This window comes from Miscanthus floridulus, chromosome 13, assembly GCF_019320115.1.
Source record: "Miscanthus floridulus cultivar M001 chromosome 13, ASM1932011v1, whole genome shotgun sequence".
Taxonomy (NCBI): domain Eukaryota; kingdom Viridiplantae; phylum Streptophyta; class Magnoliopsida; order Poales; family Poaceae; genus Miscanthus; species Miscanthus floridulus.
In genome coordinates, this window is record NC_089592.1 from 85,162,104 (window position 1) to 85,184,872 (window position 22,769).

General features: G+C 45.4%; 1 protein-coding gene and 1 pseudogene across 2 annotated transcripts; both read right to left on the reverse strand.

Moving 5' to 3' along the window:
- Positions 1-1,370: 1,370 nt before the first annotated feature.
- On the reverse strand, positions 1,371-3,035 carry LOC136501791 (peroxidase 2-like). 2 transcript variants are annotated; one of them, XM_066497324.1, is made up of 4 exons: positions 2,639-3,035; positions 2,328-2,522; positions 2,043-2,205; positions 1,371-1,916 (listed from the first exon to the last, which is right to left on the reverse strand). In XM_066497324.1, the coding sequence occupies exons 1-4, from the start codon at positions 2,879-2,881 to the stop codon at positions 1,564-1,566; spliced, it is 954 nt and encodes a 317-aa protein (XP_066353421.1). In that variant the 5' UTR covers positions 2,882-3,035; the 3' UTR covers positions 1,371-1,563. The 2 variants fall into 2 exon arrangements, with proteins under 2 accessions (XP_066353421.1, XP_066353420.1); XM_066497323.1 differs by having other exon boundaries at positions 1,371-2,205.
- Positions 3,036-8,696: 5,661 nt separating this feature from the next.
- On the reverse strand, positions 8,697-16,195 carry LOC136500204 (uncharacterized; annotated as a pseudogene).
- Between the last annotated feature and the right edge of the window lie 6,574 nt (positions 16,196-22,769).

Genomic DNA, 22,769 nt, shown 5'->3' on the forward strand with positions numbered 1-22,769 from the left:
AGTGGGATAATGAATGGATGGATGAGAATTGTGAGGAATCGACTTGGGCTGCTGTTGATGAAGTTATTGGTGTATCTGAGAATCTACATTGCTACATAGCGTTCTATGAATGGGGATGGCATGTCCAAGCCCTGCAGCCGGCTACTGTTGTGGTATGGTCGATGGAGTGGCTCCGTCCTTGTCGTGCAGAAGTGACGCGCCGATCATACCTGATCTTGTGCGTCGTGGGGCTCCAGTACAGCTTGAGGCAGGACATGGCGGGGTGATGTGCCGGTCATCGTGCGATGACATCGTAGGGAGCCGAGGCTCTGCAGATGCCGAGGTCGAGCCATCGTGGGGGGCTCGGCGGACATGGATCCTCAGGCTACCGAGCCCCTGAAGCAAACCGTCGAGGCTTTGGAGGGAATTATTGGTCCTGGGTACTGATTCCGAGGCCACAGTATCCCAGACGTGGCTCCCATACCGCGTTGTTCTCGGAGTAGGAGTTGGTAGCACAGTGAGGCATGGGCGTCAACCATGTGCATAGCGGTGGGCACAGTGGCGGGTAACCCCTGCCCAGTCCTGCCTCCCATCCCGTCGGCCATTCCGCTGTACTGTGCCGAGCATGCGGCCGATGTCAGTGGCAGCAGTTGGCTGAGTTAATGCGACGCGACGTTTTATCAGAGGGACAGGTGAAGGAAGAGGCAGCGGAGTGTTGCCGAGCCCGCCTCGCGTGAGGCGGAGGGTCGGCGACCCGGCCGAGGCCTGCGACGAGAGGGGGTCGGCCGAGGCCTTCGGTGGGGGATCGCCCGAGGCCAGCGGTGAGGGGGCCTCGAGCGATACGGAGAATTGGCCGAGGCCTTTGGTGAGAGGTCGCCCGAGGCCAGCGATGAGGGGGCCTCGGGCGAGTCGGAGAGTCGGCCGAGGGCCAGCGGTTGTTAGCTGGTTTCGATCTTTACGAAGTCTAAGCAGTCGTTTTTTGGTTCTTGCTTAGGGTACCCCTTCTCACGGTATCCGACATTTGGTCTTTGAAAAAAGTGTGTTTTACACTTTAGAGCATCATAATTTTCGATGGGGAATTAAGTAAAGAATATCAAGAAATAAGAATAAATCTAAAAATCATCATAATAATCTTAAAGATCTTGCCAATCGAGTAATTGATAAATTATCACAACCAAATAGAGATTATAGAGTATCTAATTAGACATTGTGTTAGAAAACGAATAGACACAGTAAAGATAATTCATTAAATAAACATACTAAATTAATCACAAAACTTTTACGATTTATGTATCTTAATTTTTTTACCGTCCTGGAGCATGAGCTACCTTTATTAAAAGAGAGAGAGAGAGAGAGAGAGAGAGAGAGAGAGAGACGCATAAAATCAATTTTCTTGAAACAGGCACACGACCAACGTGAGAACATTTTTACATTTTCTTTCCAGAAAGGACAAAAAAAAGTAAGATGAACACCTTACGGAGTTACAGTTACAAAAACTGGGAAATGGAAACAGAAGAATTATTTACACAAGCCTCGCATTCGGTTAAGTAAAAAAATGGAACAAATCGAATTGAATCGTCGGATTCAGTAGCTTTTGTTAACCCTCCGGCAGTTGCTCCTGATCTCCCCATCCTTTCCTGTCAGCGGGCTAATGTTTCCCATCTTAATCATGGATGCCGCAAAGTTTCTGAAAAAATCCTGTTGGTTGCCTGCGAACCGATGAACAATGGGAGCAGTGGTCGCCGCAGCAGAAGGGTCCGATAGCATAACCTGGTCGGACGGTAGCTGAGCGCGGCCCTCTAAGAGGTTGTTGTAATACTTGTTGTCGAAGACCTTGGGTGTGACCTGGTCGAGGTTCTCCAGTGCGCCGCTGGACTGGCTGGCCGTGCAATTCTGCTGCGTGAACTGGCACTGTACTTTGCCGAATGTGTGAGCTCCTGAAGTGGAAATAGCAAATATGTTGAGATTTTGTGATAAGCTAAGGCACACACTGTCTTGAACTTTAATTTCTAAGTTTGAACTGTTTGTGTTGCTACGTTGGTAAGTAGATGTAGATTGATTACCTTGGAGGGCGACGAGGTCAGTGTCGTCGAGGTTGACGTTTCTAAACTTCTCCTGGAGGACGTTCAGGGGGTCGAAGAAGTTCGGCAGGTTCCTGGCGCTCTGGACGTTGGTCGTCGTGCCGTCTCGCCGGCCAAGAAGCACCCTCCACCGTGGTCCTCCAGCCTGCACACCGATCCATGCACGGTTCGTTCCGTCAGTTCTACATCAGGCGTGAGCGTGATAGATAGAGGTAGCGCTAGCACGCCAGCGCGGGTTGATGAAAGGGCGAGCTCTCGAGTGCTTACGAGTTCAACGGAGATCTCAGCTGCCAGGGCGAGGATGTCAGCGCAGGAGACGATGCCAGGGCAGGCTTCCTCCAGCGCGCTCTTGATGTCGTCGACCACCGGAAAGCCCCGCGCCGAGTTGTTGTTGGCGGGCACACGCTTCTCGGTCTGGATCGCCGGGAGGTCGTCGTCCAGCAGGAGCGAGCCGTCGCAACCCTGAAACAAATCAGCGTACGTACGTACGTACGTGTGTGTCAGATGATGCAATGCGGGTACGTGTATGTCAGAACAACTCAGATGATACAAATCAGCGCAGCTGTTAGTTCACGTACGGTGACGAAGCAGTCGTGGAAATGGAGGCGGATGAGGCTGGCCGGGATGCGAGGGTCAGAGACCCGGGCGTTCTGGATGACGCGCCGGACGACGTCGTAGGCGCTGGGGCACGACGCGTCGTAGAACGTGGAGCTCAGCGCCGAGCCGCCGCTGGGACGGTGACCGAGCGCGGCTCCAGCTAAGGCGAGCAAGAGCGCCGCTAACGCCGAGGCGGGAGATGAGAAGCAGGAGGAAGCGGCCATGGGCTCGCTCCTGAGTTGCAGAATTGCAGTAGGTGTACGTAACTTGCTAGCTATCTGACCTCTGAAGAGAGCTAGCTAGGGACCGGCCACTGACAGTGTAGGCTGCTAGGTGCGTGCGACTGCTCGTGCTTGCTGCAGACGAAGCTTGCAGAGCTGAGAGAGAGGTGGATGCGATGCGAGGGGAAAGGGTGCGCGTGGCAGGTTTTATAGTATCGAGCGGTAGGCGCGGAGACTATTCGCTGGGACGGAACTGGTAGTGGTTGCGCGTTTGACATGTTCCTCGTGCGGGAGCCTGTCGATTTGGAGTTAGTTTCCGTATAGGGGAGCAGGCCGGGAGGGGACAAGTGGACGACGGCTGCCGCGCCTTCTTCGTCTTCGCACACGGTTGCTGCGGATACACTCTTCGCTAGCTGGAGCCTGGAGACTGGAGAGCGGCGGTGGACAATGGCAGCTCGAGGAGGAGACGAGGTCGCGGCGAGGTGATTGCTCTGGGATGGGAGCGTGTTCGTTGCGCCAGCGCGCGGTGGGAAAGCGAGAGGTGCTCGAATAGCGCCATGTTCGTTTGGACTGGTTTGGCTTATAAGCTATGACTGAAAATACTGTTGGCTGGTTTGGTATGAGGAAAAAATACTGTTAGTTGGCTGATAAATCATGACTTATAAGCCAAATACGACCTAGCGAACAGACTATAGATCCTTCTCCATTACTCCTGAAAAGCAATCGAATTGAAAGAAACAGGAGCGTATGGGGGCAGTGCGGTGGGGTGGGGTGTCCTGTCCTGCCATCGCACACCGGCGATCAACCATGCATGCCTGCAGCTGAGAGGAAACGGCAATGGAGTAGCCGGGTCAGCGAGAGAAAGGCTCCGAGCTGAGGAAGCAGCAAGCCAGTGCAGACGTGTAGTTTTAAAAAAAAAGTAGTGTAGACGTGTAGTTGATGTTGCGATTTGCGAAAGGGTGCCTCAAACCAGCATGGAGGACATGGTCACATGGAAAGGATCGGATCACTTGATTGTAATCAGCAGATCTTGTATATTTCAGATATACAAGATAAAGTGTTTTTCTACATTTGAGGATGTAGAAGAGCTGAGATACATTAGCTTGCATAATGTGTGGTAAAAGGGGGCCTTAAAGCAGTACGAGTCTACAAGACTGAGCAACTGTCATGAACGAAAGGGCACCAAAGAATCATTGCCCTGATTTCTTGAATTTTCAATTTTGCCTCATTTAGAGTTGTTTTGGTGACGTCATGGCATGACTGATAACTTTTGGGATTTTAAATTTCATAAATGGCTTTAAAATCAAGGAGAAGTAGTTTTCTGGCCATGCAACTATTGTCCGAGTTGGCTGCGTGACTCACGAAAATGAAAGGTTATAATGATTCTTCGACCACTGAACAATCGAAGTGTAAATATAGGATAACTTGGTTGTCTAGGTGACCTTGTTTGTGTTTTCTAAATTAATAAAATATGTTTTACTTTGGTCTTTGAAAAAAGTGTGTTTTACACTTTAGAGCATCATAATTTTCGATGGGGAATTAAGTAAAGAATATCAAGAAATAAGAAAAAAAGGATGCCATCGATTTGTATACCATCTAAACTATAGACGAGGTGGAGCTAAACGAAATAAATCTAGTCTAGCTAAGACTGATTAGGCAAGATAAAAGGTGTATGAAAAAGCTAATACACAGGAGAGCCAAAAGGTAACTACAACCGAATAATGAACTAGGAGGACAATGAGATGAGAACGATTCATAAACGGTTTTTTGTTAGGAGCTAAACAAAATTAATATAAATCTAGCTACAACCGTATAACGAATTAGGAGGACAATGAGAAATCATTGCTTTGTGGCTGCACGGAAAAACTAGGTACATGGGACGGAGAGACCTACCTGAGCGCACTAATAAGAACCATACGAGGTTACACGAATATGGTGGAATGCAATGGATAGTTAGGGATGTCACCGTCTGTTAATTACCACGATGATCCGTAAGGCAAACTATCATATAAGCTATGTAAGATTCTAATCATCTTCCTTATAGTCAAACATATAACTCTCCCTTTGATGAAAAGGAAGAGTTCCTCTAAGCTCGTGGATCGCAAGGGACGACTCTCATAATGCAAGATCCTCATAAGTAACAAAAGCAAGATACTTTCTCTATCCTAAATTATTAGACGTTTTGACATTTCTAGATTCATAGCATTTGCTATGTATCTAGACATAACATATATCTAGGTGCATAGCAAAAGCTATAAATCTAGAAAAAACAAGATATCTTATAATTTGGAATGGGCGGAGTATACGATAACTTGATCAAGATACTAACACAACTATTCGGCAAGATAACTAAGTATAGTAAATCGGGAAGTAAAACTTAACTTGTATGGAATGCAAAAGAAAAGTAAATGATACAAAAAATTTACTAAACCTTGAAGACGACTTCAAAACCTTTATACAACCATGGATCATGAAATACAATAGTTAATTCTCATTTATTTACATCAAGCACTCAAACCTATTTTGCCAAAAAAAAATATCAAGCACTCAAACCTGCACCTCCCCTGCATATGCCACATATGCATCAAAGGAGTGATCACCCGTGTCATACAACTTTATCTAAAAGCGCCACTTCATCCAGGCCTCATATGGTTTTATCTAAAAGGGCCTCTTCATCCGGGTATGCTTTAGAGTAATAGTGCGGCATGCATTGAGGTCCCAATCGAATCAGTTGTTGTGTTTTGTGTTTTTCATGTTTGCTTACAGTTGTTAGCTAGGTCATCGTCATTGTTGTGTTCTATCTAATTTGGACTTCTCTTCTCTTTTTAATATAATCGATAACTTTCCTGTTTGATCCGTTTTTTTAAAACAAAAAGATAATAAAAAGGTGGTAGTGATAGGTTTGTCCAAAATTGGAGGTTTGGCTCGCCTGGGATGAGTAAAAAGAAAAGGTCTAGGTAAATAGGCAAAGCTGACGGATCACTGCCGAGGGACCTTCAAGAGATTTCATGGCTTTTTTTCTAAAAATTAAACAGTTAAAATTAGCTCCACGGCAAGTACCAAGGCAACTGCAATGGCTGTTTGGAAATGAAGTTACATGACTAAATATGGAATACTACCGACATAATAATTTTGTTACAGTGCAGGAAAACATCTGTGAGAGACACAACGACAATAACAAGGTACATATAAGTTGTAGGAGAAGGAAAACTTGACGACAATAACAAGATACATAAAAGCTAGACAAGGAAAACCACGCATCGCCACCAATCCATCATGGTATAGGAGCCGTTTAGGGCATCCGCAACAGCACTGGAGACATAACTAGCTGATCTGGAGGGAAATTACAGTGACATGGATTTCGGAGCAGACTTTGAAGCCTTCTGCAGGTTATAGGTCCCACTGCTCTCCTCTGTGTTTTATCGGGTGAAGTAAATCGACCGGCGATTTAGTGTCACTGGTGACTCTTCTCTCTCTTCTTTTTCACAGGTCCACGTCAGATTAGATCCTCGTCAGCATTCAAATAGCCGGCTCAAATCTCCTTGTCGGGGACGCCCTTATGCCTAGGACTAGGATGATAAAGTATAAAAGTAGGTGCAAGTGAGTGACTGTAAACTGAACCAATCTGATCAAATATAAAAGATTAGAAAACACAAAGAGGTACAAAATCTGAGATCCTATATATGAAGTTTCTTAGTACTATAAATTTAATGATACACAACTCTCCTATTCGACAAAATAAATATGTACAAGACAGAAAGGTGTGGTCTAGATGTGAAATCAACATGCGCCCTGTTCGCTTAGGCTTATAAGCCGTACTTTTTCAGCCAACAAACAATATTTTTCTCTCACAACAAATTAGCCAACAGCAATTTCAGTCATGGCTTATCAACCAAGCGAACAGGGCAATGATCATTTGTCTTGCTTCTTTGCACAAACTGGATTCTCTAATAAACATACCAACTGCAAATACCTTGTTTTCTCTTTGATATTATAAGTTCAGCATGAACAAAAATATTGCAAGGTAAAGTCACTTATGACTAAAATACAGACATCATCACAATCATAAATGACAACTGTGACTAAATTTCAACTGGATCTAATTGTGGTTGCAGTGTTTGGCAAGGTACCTAAGACGGTGTTCTGACATAGATGCTCATGCATGCTCTCCGTGCTTAGGTGGATGGGTGGCTGATCAGATTGTGTTGTATTCTCGTATATCAAGGCCGTTACTTTCTATGTCCTTTGGCAGATCTCTACTACCAGCTGTGAGACCATTTTCACCGCTAACTACTAATAATCCATTTGTTTGTTTAAGTGCAAATGCAGTGATGAACAAGTAACAATCTTATTTCCCTCACTGAATATTTTCCTTCCCTAGCCCAAAAACGCATGTAAACAATGTGACCATGCATTATGACAATGGCTTGTAACTAATACAAACAAAGCTTTTCTTCTGTAATTTCTGACAAAATTGGCAACCAGTAGTACTCACTCCATTCTAAATTGAAGTCAATTTAGCTTTGTCCTAAGTCAAACTTCTCTAGCTTTTGACTAAGTTTAAAGAAAAAATGTACAAATACATTCATTAGATACATTTATTTTGATAGTGCAATTGTTTGAAATTGAACGTGTTAATACATTTTTCAATAAACTTGGTAATATAGGTCATAGCGTGATCATAGTGTGATCGAGATGGTAAGACACTGGAGGTGTTAATACATTTCTCTTTGCTGATTAAGTTCATCATTAACATGTCAAAAATTTAAGAGGCAGTAAGTCATAGTGATCGAAACTGTGTATAAATTACAAACGACAAGCATTGCTAGATTTCAATGCGTGCTAACTGTGGCTGCAATGCTTGGAGAGGTAGCTAAGAAGACAGAGTGCACTGAACATAGGTGCTCTCTGCGTTCAGGTAGGAGGATGCATGGTTGATCAAATTGTATTGCAGTTGGACATCAAGGCCATTAGTGTTACTTTCTGGCTCTATATATGGATTAGAGCACACGAGACAGGAGGCGAGGAAGAGAGCCACGAGGGAGAAGGCAGCTGTCCCGTGGGTGACGTTGTTAGGGTTAAGTTAGTGGCTAGAAGGCTCATTGGGCACCATATGCTGCCCAATTTAGTGTGCCTTGTTCTTTTTTTTTCCTAATACTCTGTATTTATCTTCTGTAACTACAATACGTGGCATACAAAGGTTCATCAACCCATGGTTTACTTTTTAGACACCCGTGACCCAGCCGACAAGATTTCTGTGACTATTGTTGCGACAAATAAAAGTCCATATATGTGGTGAAATGCAAATACAAAGCTGAACTGAACATCTTATTTTTCTCATTGGATATGTTCGTTTTTGTAGCCAAAACTTATTAACTTGTTAAGAATTTTACCTAAAAAATTTGTGTTGTACATAACAACACTAGCAATAATTATAACCAATGCCAATAAAAAGATCAGTAAATTTTTGACAAAGTAGGCAATCACCACTGGTAAATACAGAATTTTTTAGCAGTTTACCAACCCCAGTAGAGAATGTATGCCGTATGAGTACATATTGCCACATGATACAAATTAAAAGCAAAATCTACAGCTACCCTGCTGATTTGAGACTGTGCTCTGTGTCACTTTACTACTTATAAAACCCAAGCAATTAATTAACTGTGGTGAGCCTTTGTAAAGGAGATTTTTTTTTTTGAAAATAGTACAGCAGGGGAAGCCCCCACTGTAAGCTTTTATATTAATAAAATAAAAGAAGCTGTACAAGGCACACAAAGCTATGTAGAGGAGAATTTTGCCATAGGACACTCAAAACATGTCACTCTTGCTGAAAAGAACCCAAAAAAACAAATCTTTGCTATTAGACACTAATACAACATTTTGTATATTTGCTGCTACGCAGGATTAATTGTCCTCTAGTAAATGTTAAAAAAATCCATTGAGAACATTAAACCATGTTTATTGTGTTCAGCAGCAAAGATAAGTTTCTTCGGTGTCTTTCAGCAAAAAACGGCAAGCTTTTATTATTTGGTGAAATATGGCAACCCCAGCAGTAAAAGCTAAAGGTGCATAAAATACAACATAATCATTGCACTATAGGTGAGACTTACCCCATAACGAAACTTTTTCTTCACCCTCCATTTGGGCGCCATCTCCTTACATAATATCTTCCCTTTGTTCCTACAGCAGAGAGGATAGGGGAAGGGAGTGAGCTTGCATAGCAACATAAATAAAATGTTCAAGTGAAAGGAACAGTCGCAATTTACTTGAACAAAGATTGAAAACGAAAACCAGGGCACCAACCAGTATGGAGGAGAGCCGCAGGTTATGATATGGCACATGATGCTATAAGGACCTGGAATATCTTTTTCTTCTGCGATTACTCCATCTGTTGCTTGTGATAATGTGCCACTACTGAGGTGGTATTGACTAAGATAAATTTTGGACTCGCGCATGACAATGGTGTCAGGCACAATGGTAGGAAACACCTTAGAGCTGACACAGACTGACCTCCTACCAATGAAGAGTGCATTGCCATCTATGGATGTCAGAGGGACAGTCCTTCCCAGCATAAGATCAGCTAGCCTGTAAACTGAATAGCAAACCGCATGCCATTTTGTGCCAATCACCAAAATCTCTGAGTTGCATTCTACTAGGGCCACGTTTAGATTGCAAATATTTTCAACCCGATGAATAGTAGCACTTTCGTTTTATTTGGTAAATATTGTCCAATCGTGGACCAACTAGGCTCAAAAGATTCATCTCGTGATTTCCAACTAAATTGTGCAATTAGTTATTTTTTTTACCTACATTTAATGCTCCATGCAAACAGCTAAAAATTGATGTGATGGAGAGAGAGTAAAAAAACTTGGAATTTGGAGGTGATCTAAACAAGACCTAGATGGTAGTAATACGATAGATAGCTTGTGTCGCTAGTTGGCCATTTAAATTTTGCAACCAGCCAGTGTCCGTACCTTCCTGCTAGGGTGGGTCGATTTGTATGACCTCATGCTCATCTCTAACTGTTTCAGCTCGCAGCAACACATAAAGCTTTCCTTGGAATGGCAAATTTGAAGAAAGGTTGCTGCGCTCCCAGGTTGTTGTCACCCTCCATTGCTGATCACCAGAGGCCAATGTTTTCTGATCGTCCGATTAATCGTGATTAATCGTTCTTATCGGTACTTAGCACTTGATTAGGCCCTCCGATTCGATCAGAGCGATCAGAAACCTGATCGTCCGATTAATCGTCAATTACTCGCGATTAATCGTCCAATTAGGTCTCTTTGCCGACCAACACTAAATAGACAGATAGGCTACTTTAGTTTACTGGGCTATATTTATTTGGGCCAGGCCCATTAGGGTTTCTCTTATATACCTCACCCCCACTTTTTCTCTCCTTAGTCCTCAGTACTCCTCACTCCCGCTGTGTGTGCAACTGAGCTCCATCTCTTCCTTGCTGCGTGCATCTCACTCCCTCCTCCCTCCCTTCCAGTTCCAATCCAAACAGCCCATCTGTGGATCTTCCCTGCTGCTTGTTGCTTCCTCCTCCCTTCTGCTGCAGGGTCGCCTATTCTCTTCCCCACTTGCAGGCTGCAGGTCCAGGGAGCACGAAGATGAGCTCCTCTGAAGGTGAGTCATTAAATCGGCTTTGTTCTGTCATTTCTGTTATCTCCTTTTCTCTACACTATGCTCAAATCTTAATGTTTTGTTTCTTTGGCTCTTTGCTGAACTTGCGTAGATGAAAATCGAAGGCGGCAGCTTGCAATGGAAGTCTAATCCTAAAGGAGGTGCTGGTGCAAGCTCATAAGTTGCATCAGGTGCTGGTTCAGCATCCTCAGCTGCTCCAGATGTTTCAGCCCTTGTAGAAAAGGCTATAGCAGCACTGTCTCCAGAACTTGCTCAGCAGGCTAAAGATCCCAAGAGGAAGGCTCGATCTCAAGACCCAGGATGGAAGTATGGGTGGTGGCCAGATTCTACGAAGAAGGAATTTATTCAGTGCATTTTCTGTAAGAAGGTAGTGCCTACATAAATCGGTCGATTCAAGATGAGCCTTGCTGGGGGTTATGGGGATGCAATGAAGTGCCCAAAACCACCTCCAATAGTCCAGCGAGAGATGATTGTTTACTTGAAGAAGAATACAAAGACTACAATTGTGGCACTTCCTGGAGATGGTGAACAAGAACAAGAAGCAAATAAAGAGGATGAAGTTACTGAAGTTGAACCAGCGAAAGTACCAAGTTCTGGGATAAGACTCAAGCGAAAAGTACCAACCATGCATGAAATTAGGGAACCATTGCTTGAAAGGGCTGTCAATAGGACAACAGAACTAAGAAAAAAGCATGAGGAGAGTTGGAAAGAATATGGCTGCACTCTCATGTCCAATGGTTGGACGGATACAAGCCACCGACATATAATCAATTTTCTTGCCAACAGTCCAGCAGGGACCTTCTTCCTAGGTTCAGTGGATGCTTCAAGTGAGATAGCAAATGCACAAATGCTAGTTGATTTGTTGGAGCAGCAAGTTGACAAGATTGGGAAGGAATATGTGGTGCAGGTTGTCACAGACAATGGGGCCAACTTTAAGGCAGCGGGAAGGATTCTAATGGAGAGGATCCCATATTTGTTTTGGACACCTTGTGCTGTCCATTGTCTGAATTTGTTGCTGTAAGACATTGGTGAGATAAAAGAATTCAACACTGCCATCAGTTGGGGCAAGAAAGTGTGCAGATTTCTATACAAGCATGGGAGGATACTTGATCTAATGAGACAGAAGATAGGTGGAGATCTTGTGAGATCAGTTGTGACTCGATTTGCTACTTCTTACCTAACATTGGCAAGTATGTACAAGCACAAAAATGGCTTGAGAGCTTTAGTTGTTAGTGAAGAATGGTAGGCTAACACTCTGTCTAACACTAGTGAAGGCAAACAAGTTGAGGATATTGTTCTTTCCATGCCTTTTTGGAATAGAGTGGAGTGTTGCTTGAGAGCTTCATAGCCCCTTCTCGTCGCTCTAAGGATTACAGATGGGGATGAGACACCAGCAGCTCCTGAGATCATGGCAGCCATGGATCATGCAAAGACCACCATCAAAGATTTTTTAAAAGCTAAAACCGACTTGCTTAAAGAAGTAATGAAGCGCTATGATAATAGGTGGGAAAACCAAATGCAGCAGAAGTTGTATGGGACAGCCCTATTCTTGAATCCAAGCAAGTTATTTGCCTTAAGGGAGAAAGACAAGAGAAAAGCTGCAAGGCTAAGGATCATGTTCAATGAAATTTTATACAAAATGGTGGCGGATGACAATGAACAATCCAAGATTTCTCGTCAAGCTGATGATTATGAACAGTCTGAAGGTGAAGGCTTCTCAATGCCATTAGCAATAAGGGACAGAGACAAAAAGAACCCTAGTAAGTTTTGGATATTTTAAAACCTTCAATCCTTCTCAATATTTGTTTTGTTATGACCTGATTATTAGGTAATTGTGTTTCAGTTCGCTGGTGGAATTCCTATGGTGGCTACTCATTTGAGCTCCAAAGTCTAGCAAAGAAAATTATTAGTCTTTGCTGCTCTGCATCAGGTTGTGAGCGTAATTGGAGTGTTTTTCCCATGTAAGTACCACTGCTAGTTCGAAGTAAAATCAATTATGTATTTGTGATATTGCTTGTAAACTAATGTGTTGTTCATTATTTTTTATGCAGTTCCACACCACAAAGAGTAACAGATTAGAGCACAAGAGGTTAAATAAATTGGTATATGTCAGTTACAACAAAAAGATGTCAAACATGTTTCAAAAAATCAGAGAACTTGGTTGCAAAGGACAGAAGAGCAACCCCCTCACGCTAGATGAATTTCAGTGGGATAATGAATGGATGGATGAGAATTGTGAGGAATCGACTTGGGCTGCTGTTGATGAAGTTATTGGTGTATCTGAGAATCTACAGGGCCGCAACTTGCTTAGGGCTGTTGCTGTTCGTGTAGCAGCCTCTGTCAGCCAGATGTATACCAGGAAGCGTCAAGGACTGCTACAGCTGCTGCTCTAGATAGCATTGATGATGAAGATGATGACCATGAAGCACAAGTTCAGCCAGATGCATCTAATGCTGAAGTAGGAATGGAGGTGGATGGAGACTCGGGTGGAGACGGAGGCGGGCTTTAATTTGGATGATGATTTGCTTATTTAGATTTAGATGGTTGTTGAATACTGATTGAATGGCAGCTAGTGTTATCTTAAAAACTCTGAATGTTGTTTCTAGTGTTTAATTATTTAGTTTGTAGTATTTACTCAGTACTCGTACTATATTAAGTAAGTTGTGGACTATGCTAGTTTTCTTAATTCCTACTTTTCTGGATCTGGATTGAGTATGTGCTATGTCACACTATTTTTTTGCATCTACTTACTCAAGTTATCTATTATTCCTGCAGAAAATCAGAAACATATGGAGGCTGAGACAAGAATATGGAGTCAGATCTCATAGGTAAGTAACCAACTAACTAGAAATATGCTCGATGTCTATTATATAAATATATAGTATATGGTATATTATATATATACTTATATAGTCCTGCTATATGCTAGATGATTATATGGACGACTAGACCGATCAGAGGTCGATTAATCATCCTGGTCGTTGATTAATCGTCTTGATCGTTCTAATCGGTACCAGACCGATTAGGAACGATAAGCCGATCAAAAAACCCGTAGCAAAGCATATATTATACACCTGATTTGGCTGCATCATTACTCTGACGAGTCCATCTGCACCAATGCTGATGTTGGCAGCACAAATCTTTATAAGAAAGTGCCACATCTCCCCCTCCGAGCGGCAGCGCACGTATCGCGAGAGGGTCTTCAGCGGCGGGAACTCTGCGGTATTGCCGGTGAAGGGGTGAAGGAGGCGGATGGCAGTGTCATGGTCCCTGTACAGCAGGAGGATGCCGTCGATAGAGTAGAGGACGTAGTGATCCTTGAAAAGGGGAGCTTGACGCGGACGAAGGCACCAGTCGAGAGGTTGAAGAAGCGGATGTATGGCCTGTTTGGTACAACTTATAAGCTGCTTATGGCCAAAATAAGCTGAAATCAACAGCCAAACGTCACGTTTTTCAACAGGTTATTCTGACCACGCATATTCCCACAGCTCATCAGCCTGTTCGTTTGGTTGTGGCTTATCGTAAACGATCGTAAATTTTCAGCCGGAACGGTATTTTTCTCTCACACAAACCAGCCAGCAGTACTTCTTCACGAACCAGCAACGATACGAACCAGCCAACCGAACAGGCTGCATGTTTGTACTAAAAAGCAGAAGTTGAATCAGACTAGCTTATTTTAACCGTCGCTTTTACTCTATTTATGCAGCTTATCTTAAAAAAAACGCTTCCTAGATAAGCTGCACCACCGTAGCTGCGGAGCTTGCCATGGCCTAGGTGCATGGCGCGTCCCTCCGGCAGCAGCATCCACCGGCGCGGGTAGAAGCGCGGGTCGACGATGCCGAGGCCGCGCGGGCAGGTTGTGCTGGACTGTCAGTGGCGGCACACGACTCGGAAGCGGATGTAGTCCCGGAAGTCGCCGGCTAGCACTCGCCATCCGACTAGGCTCACCAAATCCTCGTGCAGAGACGCCCACGGGGATGAATCGGCGGCGCTAACCTTCCGCGCCGCTGCGCACGGCTGCACGCAACCGAGGTCCCTGGGCGATTCTGAGAACTCGACGAAGACATGCCGCGATAACTCAAACAAATAAGTAGCAGATCCGGTTCACCAAACTCGCCGAAGGAACAAAAATACATTTTTTACGGAATCATCTGGCAAAGGAACAGCGGCAGATGCATAACCCTAGGTGCTTCAGGGTTCGCACGATTGCACGAACACTCCGTGCTCAGGAAGCACCGAGGCGGCGGCGGCCTAACAGAGGGCAGAGGAAACCGATTTTTTTTATTTGAATAACCTAAAAAAACAAGCTTTTATAAAAAGCATGTATCAAACTAATAAATTTGTAAAAATAGCCTTTTTAGTCATGCTAAAAGTTATGCACGATTAACTATTATGCAACATGTTCGTTTCGGCTTATACGATCGTGGATTATAATCCACGATTGTTTCAGCCGAAATGAATAGGCTGATAGTCACGCCAGCACATACGCGTGATTAGCTAAACTTTGCGGACGTAGTACGAAATTGAGTTGCATCATACCTCTTGTAGTTTTGAGTTGAAATTAAAAAATTCTTCTCATAACGTTATATCCTAGCCTTAGGTGTTTAGCCTTAAAATGGACTAAAAAACATCTATATTCATGGTATGTAAAGTAGTATTTCAAAAAATTTATCAGTGTATATACCTGTAGGTAAAATCAAAAGTTTTTTCACAAAGCACATGCTCAAAATTAAGTTTTAATTTGAAATGAAATTTAAAAGTGTCCCAACCAAACCTGTGTAATCCAAAGGCTGTATGACCTTATCACATGGACTCCAACCGTTACATTTGGTGTTAGGGGTAAAAATGTAATTTCACATACAAGTTAACACCGTTACAAATAATGGAAGGGCTAGAAACTAAATGAAATTCGTTTTAGGGCCAGATAGGAAAGTTCAAAGGAAAAATGGCCCAAAAAACTAAGCACAACTTTATTTAGGGCCAAAACATTAATTTCTCTGAATATTATCGATAGGTCATGTAACTTTTAACAAACAAGATAGAATGCCAACTGCAATTTTCGGAAAATCTTGTTTTAGCATTAGATTAGCAAATATATTTGTACATTGCAACATGAAAAAAAAATCCTCGCACATTTGTAAGGCATAAACATGGCTCAAAAGCTAAATGACAAGTCGATTTTTTTATGCACATTAATTGTTCTAGTCTAATAAAATGAGATGAGAACATTTATATACCTTTTTACATAGGTGTGGAACAAAATAACACTTTATAAAATTAATGCATTAAGAAGACATGTAGTAGATTACATGCCGTACTCCCTTCATTTGGCTTGTTCGGCTTGTTTTTTCAGCCGGAACAGTGTTTTTCTCTCACAACAATTCAGCCGGAACAGTGTTTTTCAGCCTGTTTCAGCCAAAGTTCAGACCAGCGAACGGGGCCAACATGATTTCTACCTTTTTATAGGAAACATGTAGTAGATTACATGTCGTACTCCCTTCGTCCTGTAATATGGCTCATTCAAGCATTCAAAAATTATACCTGAGGGGTTCTAGGGGACAAAACGGTTTTGGAAAAATTACTTCTACAATTTTTTTATAAAATCTAATTGATCTTCTTGAACTATTGTGAAAGACTGATTTACCTCCTTTGTGACTAACTTTGCGCCATGTAGCGCGGCATCAGCTAAAACCACTCTCCAAACCGCTCGAGGAGATAAATCGGACGGTTTCAATAGTTGAAGGACTCTAGAAAACCGAATTCCTAAGCGAGGAAGATAAATCAAACCTATGTGCCATTTTTTTAGCAAAACCTATGTGATTGTTGAGGGAGGGCAAATAAAACTTGTTCCTCTCTGAAACGCGTGACGCGGGCATTGCGTTCGGCTGGTACACTCCCAGCTTGTTTTAGCTTATTCTCTCTCACAGAACACTATTGAATCATCCAAAACCATCCGAAATTCATTGTGCACTGTACCAGTCGAACAAGTTAAAGAGCGGCCCAGCGTACCCGAGGGCCCAGCCCAGTTATCCTGAGCGGCGCAACATGTTGCAGCTCGCAGGCAGAGGGCAGCTCACCGCCGATGCAAATGCAGCCCTCGCGGCCTCACCCCGGCAGAGACAGAGATCCGAGGCCGACGAGTCGACGACGGAGCGTGCGTGCGTCGTGCGCCGTGCGCGAGCCTGCGAGTGCGAGGGAGCACGCGGAGCAGCAGGAAGGAGGGCGACTAGGCGAGAGGGACGGGGGACCGGCCTGCAGGCGGGCCACAGTGAGTGAGTGAGATCTAGGGTGGGGCGATAGAAGCCTGCCTTTGCGGCTCTGCCTGCTTTGCGACAGCAGAAAGCGGCTAGCGTCGGCTCCAGCAGGGGGCAGGCAGCGCTGGCTCGTCTGCCTGCTTTTGGCTTGGCATCTCAACCCCTCTGTGGTATGGTATCGGTTAAAGATGTGCATGCAGCCCATGGGCCCAAGGCCCGGCCCAAAGCACGGTTATTGGGCCCGACCTGAGCACGGCATGGCCCGAACCCTAACCGGGCCTGTGTCGGCCCAAAGCCCATAGCAGGCTAGGCTTGGGCTGAGGCCTTAGCCCGCCGGGCGGCATGGCCCGGCCCATTTTACAACGGCCGGCCCGGTGGAGGCCCGGCAGCTGGAGGGGCTATATAAGCCCCCTTGCCCTGGCGGACCCCCACCTTTGGCCATTCCCCCTCACTCCGCCCGTGCCCGCAGCCGTTCGTCCACCACCCTCACCTCTAAGCTCTGAAACCCTAACCCTAATCCCCACCTCGCCTCGCCTCTCACCATCGATCGCCGCCCGCCGCCCACCATTGACCACCTCCTAGGCTACCGTTGCCGTCGTCCACCTCCCAGGCTACCGCTGCTGATGCCGGATGTTGAGATCTCCTCTTTTCTGATCTCTCCCCCCTCCTCATCTCACTTCTTCCTCCCTACCTCTCTGACTAGTTTGACTCTCTGTCTCTCTCTGACCGGATCTTAGGATCTCCTTTTGTCTCCCCCCTCTTCTCCGTCTCGTCTTCGTCTTCTTTTCCATTTCTCCGGCACCGGGCTCCGTCTCCATGCAGGCAAGTACCTCTAACCCTAACCCTAGATCTAGTAGGCAATCACATGAACCCTAATCCATTTCTTGGTGTTTTTGGTTCATAGGTCGCCGGTGTGTAGCTGGTGCTGCAGGAGGCGTTGAGGGACGGTGCCGGTTGGGTGGGTGCCATCTGCCATGGTCGGCTCTGAGTCCGCTAATGGCGACGATGGTCCAACCATCAACGATGAGCTTAGGGCCACAGGGTAGATCCCCGATGACGAAGATGACATGGGAGATGCTGCTCATCTCTTGTTCGGTAGGAGTGCTGCTCCGACCAACCGAGACAATGCAGCGGCTAGTGCTGCGGCCACCAGCGATGCAGCATCTCTAGCTTTGTCCACTACTAGTAAGCATCGATCCCCTGTCTGGGCTAACTTTGATGAAATCATAGAGACAGTGGACGGTGAGGTACGTGTTGTTGCTATTTGTAAGCTCTGTAAGTCTCGTTTGTCTGGTAAATCTGCTAATGGCACTGGTCATTTGAAAAGACATATGCTCTCATGCAAGAAGAAAACAGAATAGGCTAATTTGGTTCAAACTAGGCTTGCTTTGAATCCTGATGGGTCTTATAGGAACTGGGAATATAGGCCTGATGTTGCTAGAGCTGAGCTTTGCCGTTTGATTGCTAGATTAGATCTGCCTTTATCTATTGCTAACAATGATGCTTGGGATGATTATATTCAGCGTGCTCACAATTCTAAATACAAGAGAGTGTCTAGATTCACCACATCTATAGATCTTTCTAAGCTTTTCAATGAAAAACTGCATCACCTAAAAAATGAAGTAATGCTTGGTGTGTCTTCTGTTTGTTTGACATCTGATATCTGGTCTGGCAATGCTAAGGAAGATTATATCACTGTTGTTGCTCACTATATTACTTCTGAGTGGGAACTTAAGAAAGCTGTTATTGGCTTTAAACTGATTGAAGTGACTCATAGTGGTATTAACATTGCTGGAATTATTGCTGGTGTGCTTGGAGATTGGGGCCTACTTGACAAAGTTTTCTCTGTTAGCCTTGATAATGCATCTGCTAATACATCTACTATGCTTACTTTGAGTTCTCTGCTTGCTGGTTACTTGGGTTATGATATTGATCCATTGAATCCTAGTAAAAAGATATATCATGTTGTGCATCAGAGATGTGCTTACCATATAATTAATTTGATTATTAAATCTGGTTTGAAAAGGCTTAAACCACACAGAGGTTTTTAGGACTGCAATTAACTTTCTGAATTCATCTAATCATCGCATTGCACAATTCAAAAACTACTGCATTGCTAAGGGTATGAGGCCTCGTAAATTTGCTTTGGACATGGATGTTAGATGGAACTCAACCTACCTTATGCTAAAACATCTCATGCCATATAGATCTGTGTTTTCTGTGTTCATCAATTCTCAGTCTGGCTATCCTCTATTGAATGAACAACATTGGTATATTGCTGATAAGGTATTGCAGTTCCTTGAGTTGTTCTATGATTCAACTGTTGTACTTTCTGGTGTTTATTACCCCACTAGTCCTTTGGTACTGCATCACATACTTGAGATTGCATCCCATCTGCATGAATTTGAACATGATAATACTCTTGCTGCTGTAGTTGTGCCAATGAAGAATAAATTTCTTAAGTATTGGAAGAATATACCACTGTTATACTCTTTTGCATTTATTCTAGACCCAAGGGTTAAGTTGAAAGGTCTGGGAAATGTGCTTGACTTGCTTGCTCTAAGTAACAATATGAGTTACATTGATTACTTTGCTAAGGTTAAATCTGAGTTGCATAAACTCTATGACAAGTATGAATCTAAATTTGGTGCTGCTAGGCCAGCTAGAACCACCCATCCATCTGGACTGACAAGTAAGAGAAAGCAGGCATGGGGCAAAATTTTTGGAGGATCAGTTTCTTCTGGTCCTTCAAGTGCATCTGCAAGATCTATTGTGCCTCCTGGTCTCTCTGAGCTCACTGTTTACCTTGACAGTGACAATGTTGTGGCATATGATGATGACTTTGATATCCTCAATTGGTGGCATGAGCATAAACTAACCTATCCAGTTCTCTGTACCTTGGCTAAAGATATTATGACTGTTCCTGTATCAACTACTTCTTCGCAGTCTACCTTTAGTCTTACTGGCAGGATCATTGAGGATCGGCGACGACGATTGGGCGCGGACAGCGTGGAGATGCTAATCTGTGTCAAAGACTGAGAGCTAGATGAATCCGGTGGACAGCACACTGTGGAGGACAAAGAGCTAGAAGAGTACTTCAAAGAGCAGTACCTTGATGATGAAGCTGGTGGATCATCTACTGCTGGTGATGGTTGACTGCTGAGAGCCGAGAGCCTGAGAGGCTATGAGTGCGACTTTAGTTGTGAGAGTTGAGACATTTGAGCTAGCTGGTTTGTAATAACTTTGAACAATTTGAACATTTTAATTTATTGAGCTGGCCGTACTCTTTTCTTTTCTAGGGTTTTATCTCACGAGGTGTGAGTTTTACCTAGAAAGATTTTTAATGAGGCGGCATTGCACAAACAGCTCAAATCTTTTGTCATTTGGTGTTTCTGTTATTGTTGAATATGAATATGTGAACCTGTGATTGTTTGAAGTTTGAACCTGTGATTATGCTGTTTGAAATATGGTGTTTACTGTGTAACGGGCTATGGGCTGGCCCGATGGACCCAGTGGCCCGGCGGGCCAAAAGGGCCCGAGCTCGATCGGGCCGTACCTGGCCCGGGCTCGGACCGTGCTGGCCCGTTGCTCATCTTTAGTACCGGTGCTGCACTGGTGCCCTCCGCCTCCTTGGCGGTAGGCTACTGCTACTTAGACTGACACTGACACTGGGGTCTGGCCCGCCCTAGGTGCAGCAGCAGCTAGCGCTGGGCCCGTCCGGGCCGGCGCCGCTCAACGGGCGTCTTTACGCGGCCGCGGTTCCTGCTGCCGCTGCCCATTGCTTTGGCTTGCCCGTCTGCCCCGCTCCATCTCACGACGCCCCCACAACACAATCACAAGCCACCTCGCTCGCGGACCGCGGTCCCCGTGCGTGTGTTTCGGCCCCGGCGAAAGAAAAGGCTGCCGCCGCGTGCGTCGCGGTGCGCGCGCCCGCAACGGAAACCGACGACGTACCCCCGGGGAGATGCGTATCTGGAGGGAGGAATAGAGTAGATTCCTCGTTCTCGGCACTTGCTTCGGCAAGCATTTCCTGTTTTCCTTGTCAGACAGAGTGATGGGGACGCCCTGCAGCTGCACGCGCCGCCTGATGAACGATGATGGATGACGGTCGCCCACACGGTGTGGCCACAACACATGCGCGCGCTTTCCGTTCTCGGCTCCAGCCCAGAGAAAGTGAGAGCGAAGATAGGCACACACACGCAGCTCATCATCGGCAGAGGCGCCTTTGCTTGCATAGTTGCATGTCCACGAGACCAATACTAACGGTAGTTTTAGTTTCTCCGATTTCCACCAGCGACGCGAGACAGAAACCGAAGAAAGCCCAGAAGGCACAGCAGCTAGCACGGACCACGGGTCGGTCCACATCCGCACCACATGTGTGCTATCGCTGTCGCTGTGCATGCATGCGCCTAAGCAAAACCTGGCGGATTGGCGGTCGGTCGGAGTGGTGCCGCGTCATGTCAGTCCAAGCGCGCGCCATGCATGAGCATGGCCCCGCTACCTTTCTCGCTGAATGCCACCAGCTCCGCTCCCACCTTAAAACTTTACACCACATCGAATATTTCACGCGTTCACAGAGTATTAAATAAAGACTAAAAAATAACTAATTACATAGACTGCGACTAATTTACCAGATAGATCTTTTAAGTCTAATTAGTTCATAATTTGATAACAAAGTGCTACAGTAACATATGTGGTAATGACGGATTAATTAGATTTAATAAATTTATCTCGCGATTTATTGATAGATTTTATAATTTGTTTTTTTATTAGTATTTGAACACCTCGTACAACATCCACGTGTAACACCTAATGTGACAACCCAAAACTTTACACCCGCACATAATCGGATAGGATAAGCTCTGCTTAACTTCTTCATTATTCGTGACATGTCTGATCACGATCGTAACTAACGTGGATTAGATTGCGTTCTTCTTCTTCCGAAGCTGGGCCACACAGCTTTGCAATTGCCAACGGCCCGCCCGCTCCGCCCCCTCCTCGCTCGCTGGTCGCTGCTCCGGGGTCCGGGCTGCTGGGTGCTGGCGGTGTCGATGACAAACGATAGTTGCCATTGCGCACCGGACGGGCGTGGGGCCGCCGTGCTCCATAGTCCATAGGAACACCTTCCTTCCTGTGCTTGCGTTCGCCACACCTAACGGGCACGGGGACTGCATCACGTACTGGAGATCCACCCGAGGTGGTGGGATTTTTTTTTAATTTTAACATTTTTTTAATATAATTTTAAATCTAACACTGTCGGTTTTTTTAAAACTAACACTTTTAGTCGCGCCTGTTGCCCTGACACGGTCAAATGCCTGTGCCGCGCCATGCATGGTGGCGCGGCACAGGGCTGATGTGGCGTGGGCCGGCCTGGGGGCCGCTGACGTGGCGGGTCTTGTCGCACCACCGACCCTGGCGCGGCAGTGCCGCGCCCTGATCTGTGGCGCGGCAGGACCAGATATATACCGCGTGCGAGCCCGCCCATCCGCACGCACCCCTGCCCTGCCCATCCGCCCGAACGCCGCCAGCGCCCTGCCTGCGGCCGCACGTGCCCGCGCCCGCCCGGCCACGCCGCACACGCCCCCGCCCGGCCTCGCCTCGCCCCGCCAGCGCCCACACGGCCCGGCCGCGCCCGGCCACTCCCGCCGCGCAGCGCCCTAGCCGGCCGCGCCACGAACGCCGGCGCGTCAATGCCGCCCGCTTCTAAGGTACCTCCCTCTCGATTTCATATTTTTTTATTATTATCTAGTATAGTTGGTATTTTTTGTATCCCTATGATACCCCACGTGCCCTCGCAATCCTCGAGCGGCCGGCGCAGAAGCAAAAGAGTTGATGATGGTCTCCTAGTGCTAGCATTTTTAGGAGCATGTAGGGGCATCGAGGTTATTTTCATTGACTATTAGTGTCTTTGATCAAATTTATATAATAGCGTACTAATATTTATGATACATAATATGTACTATTACATTAAGCATGGAGTTTACTTTCGT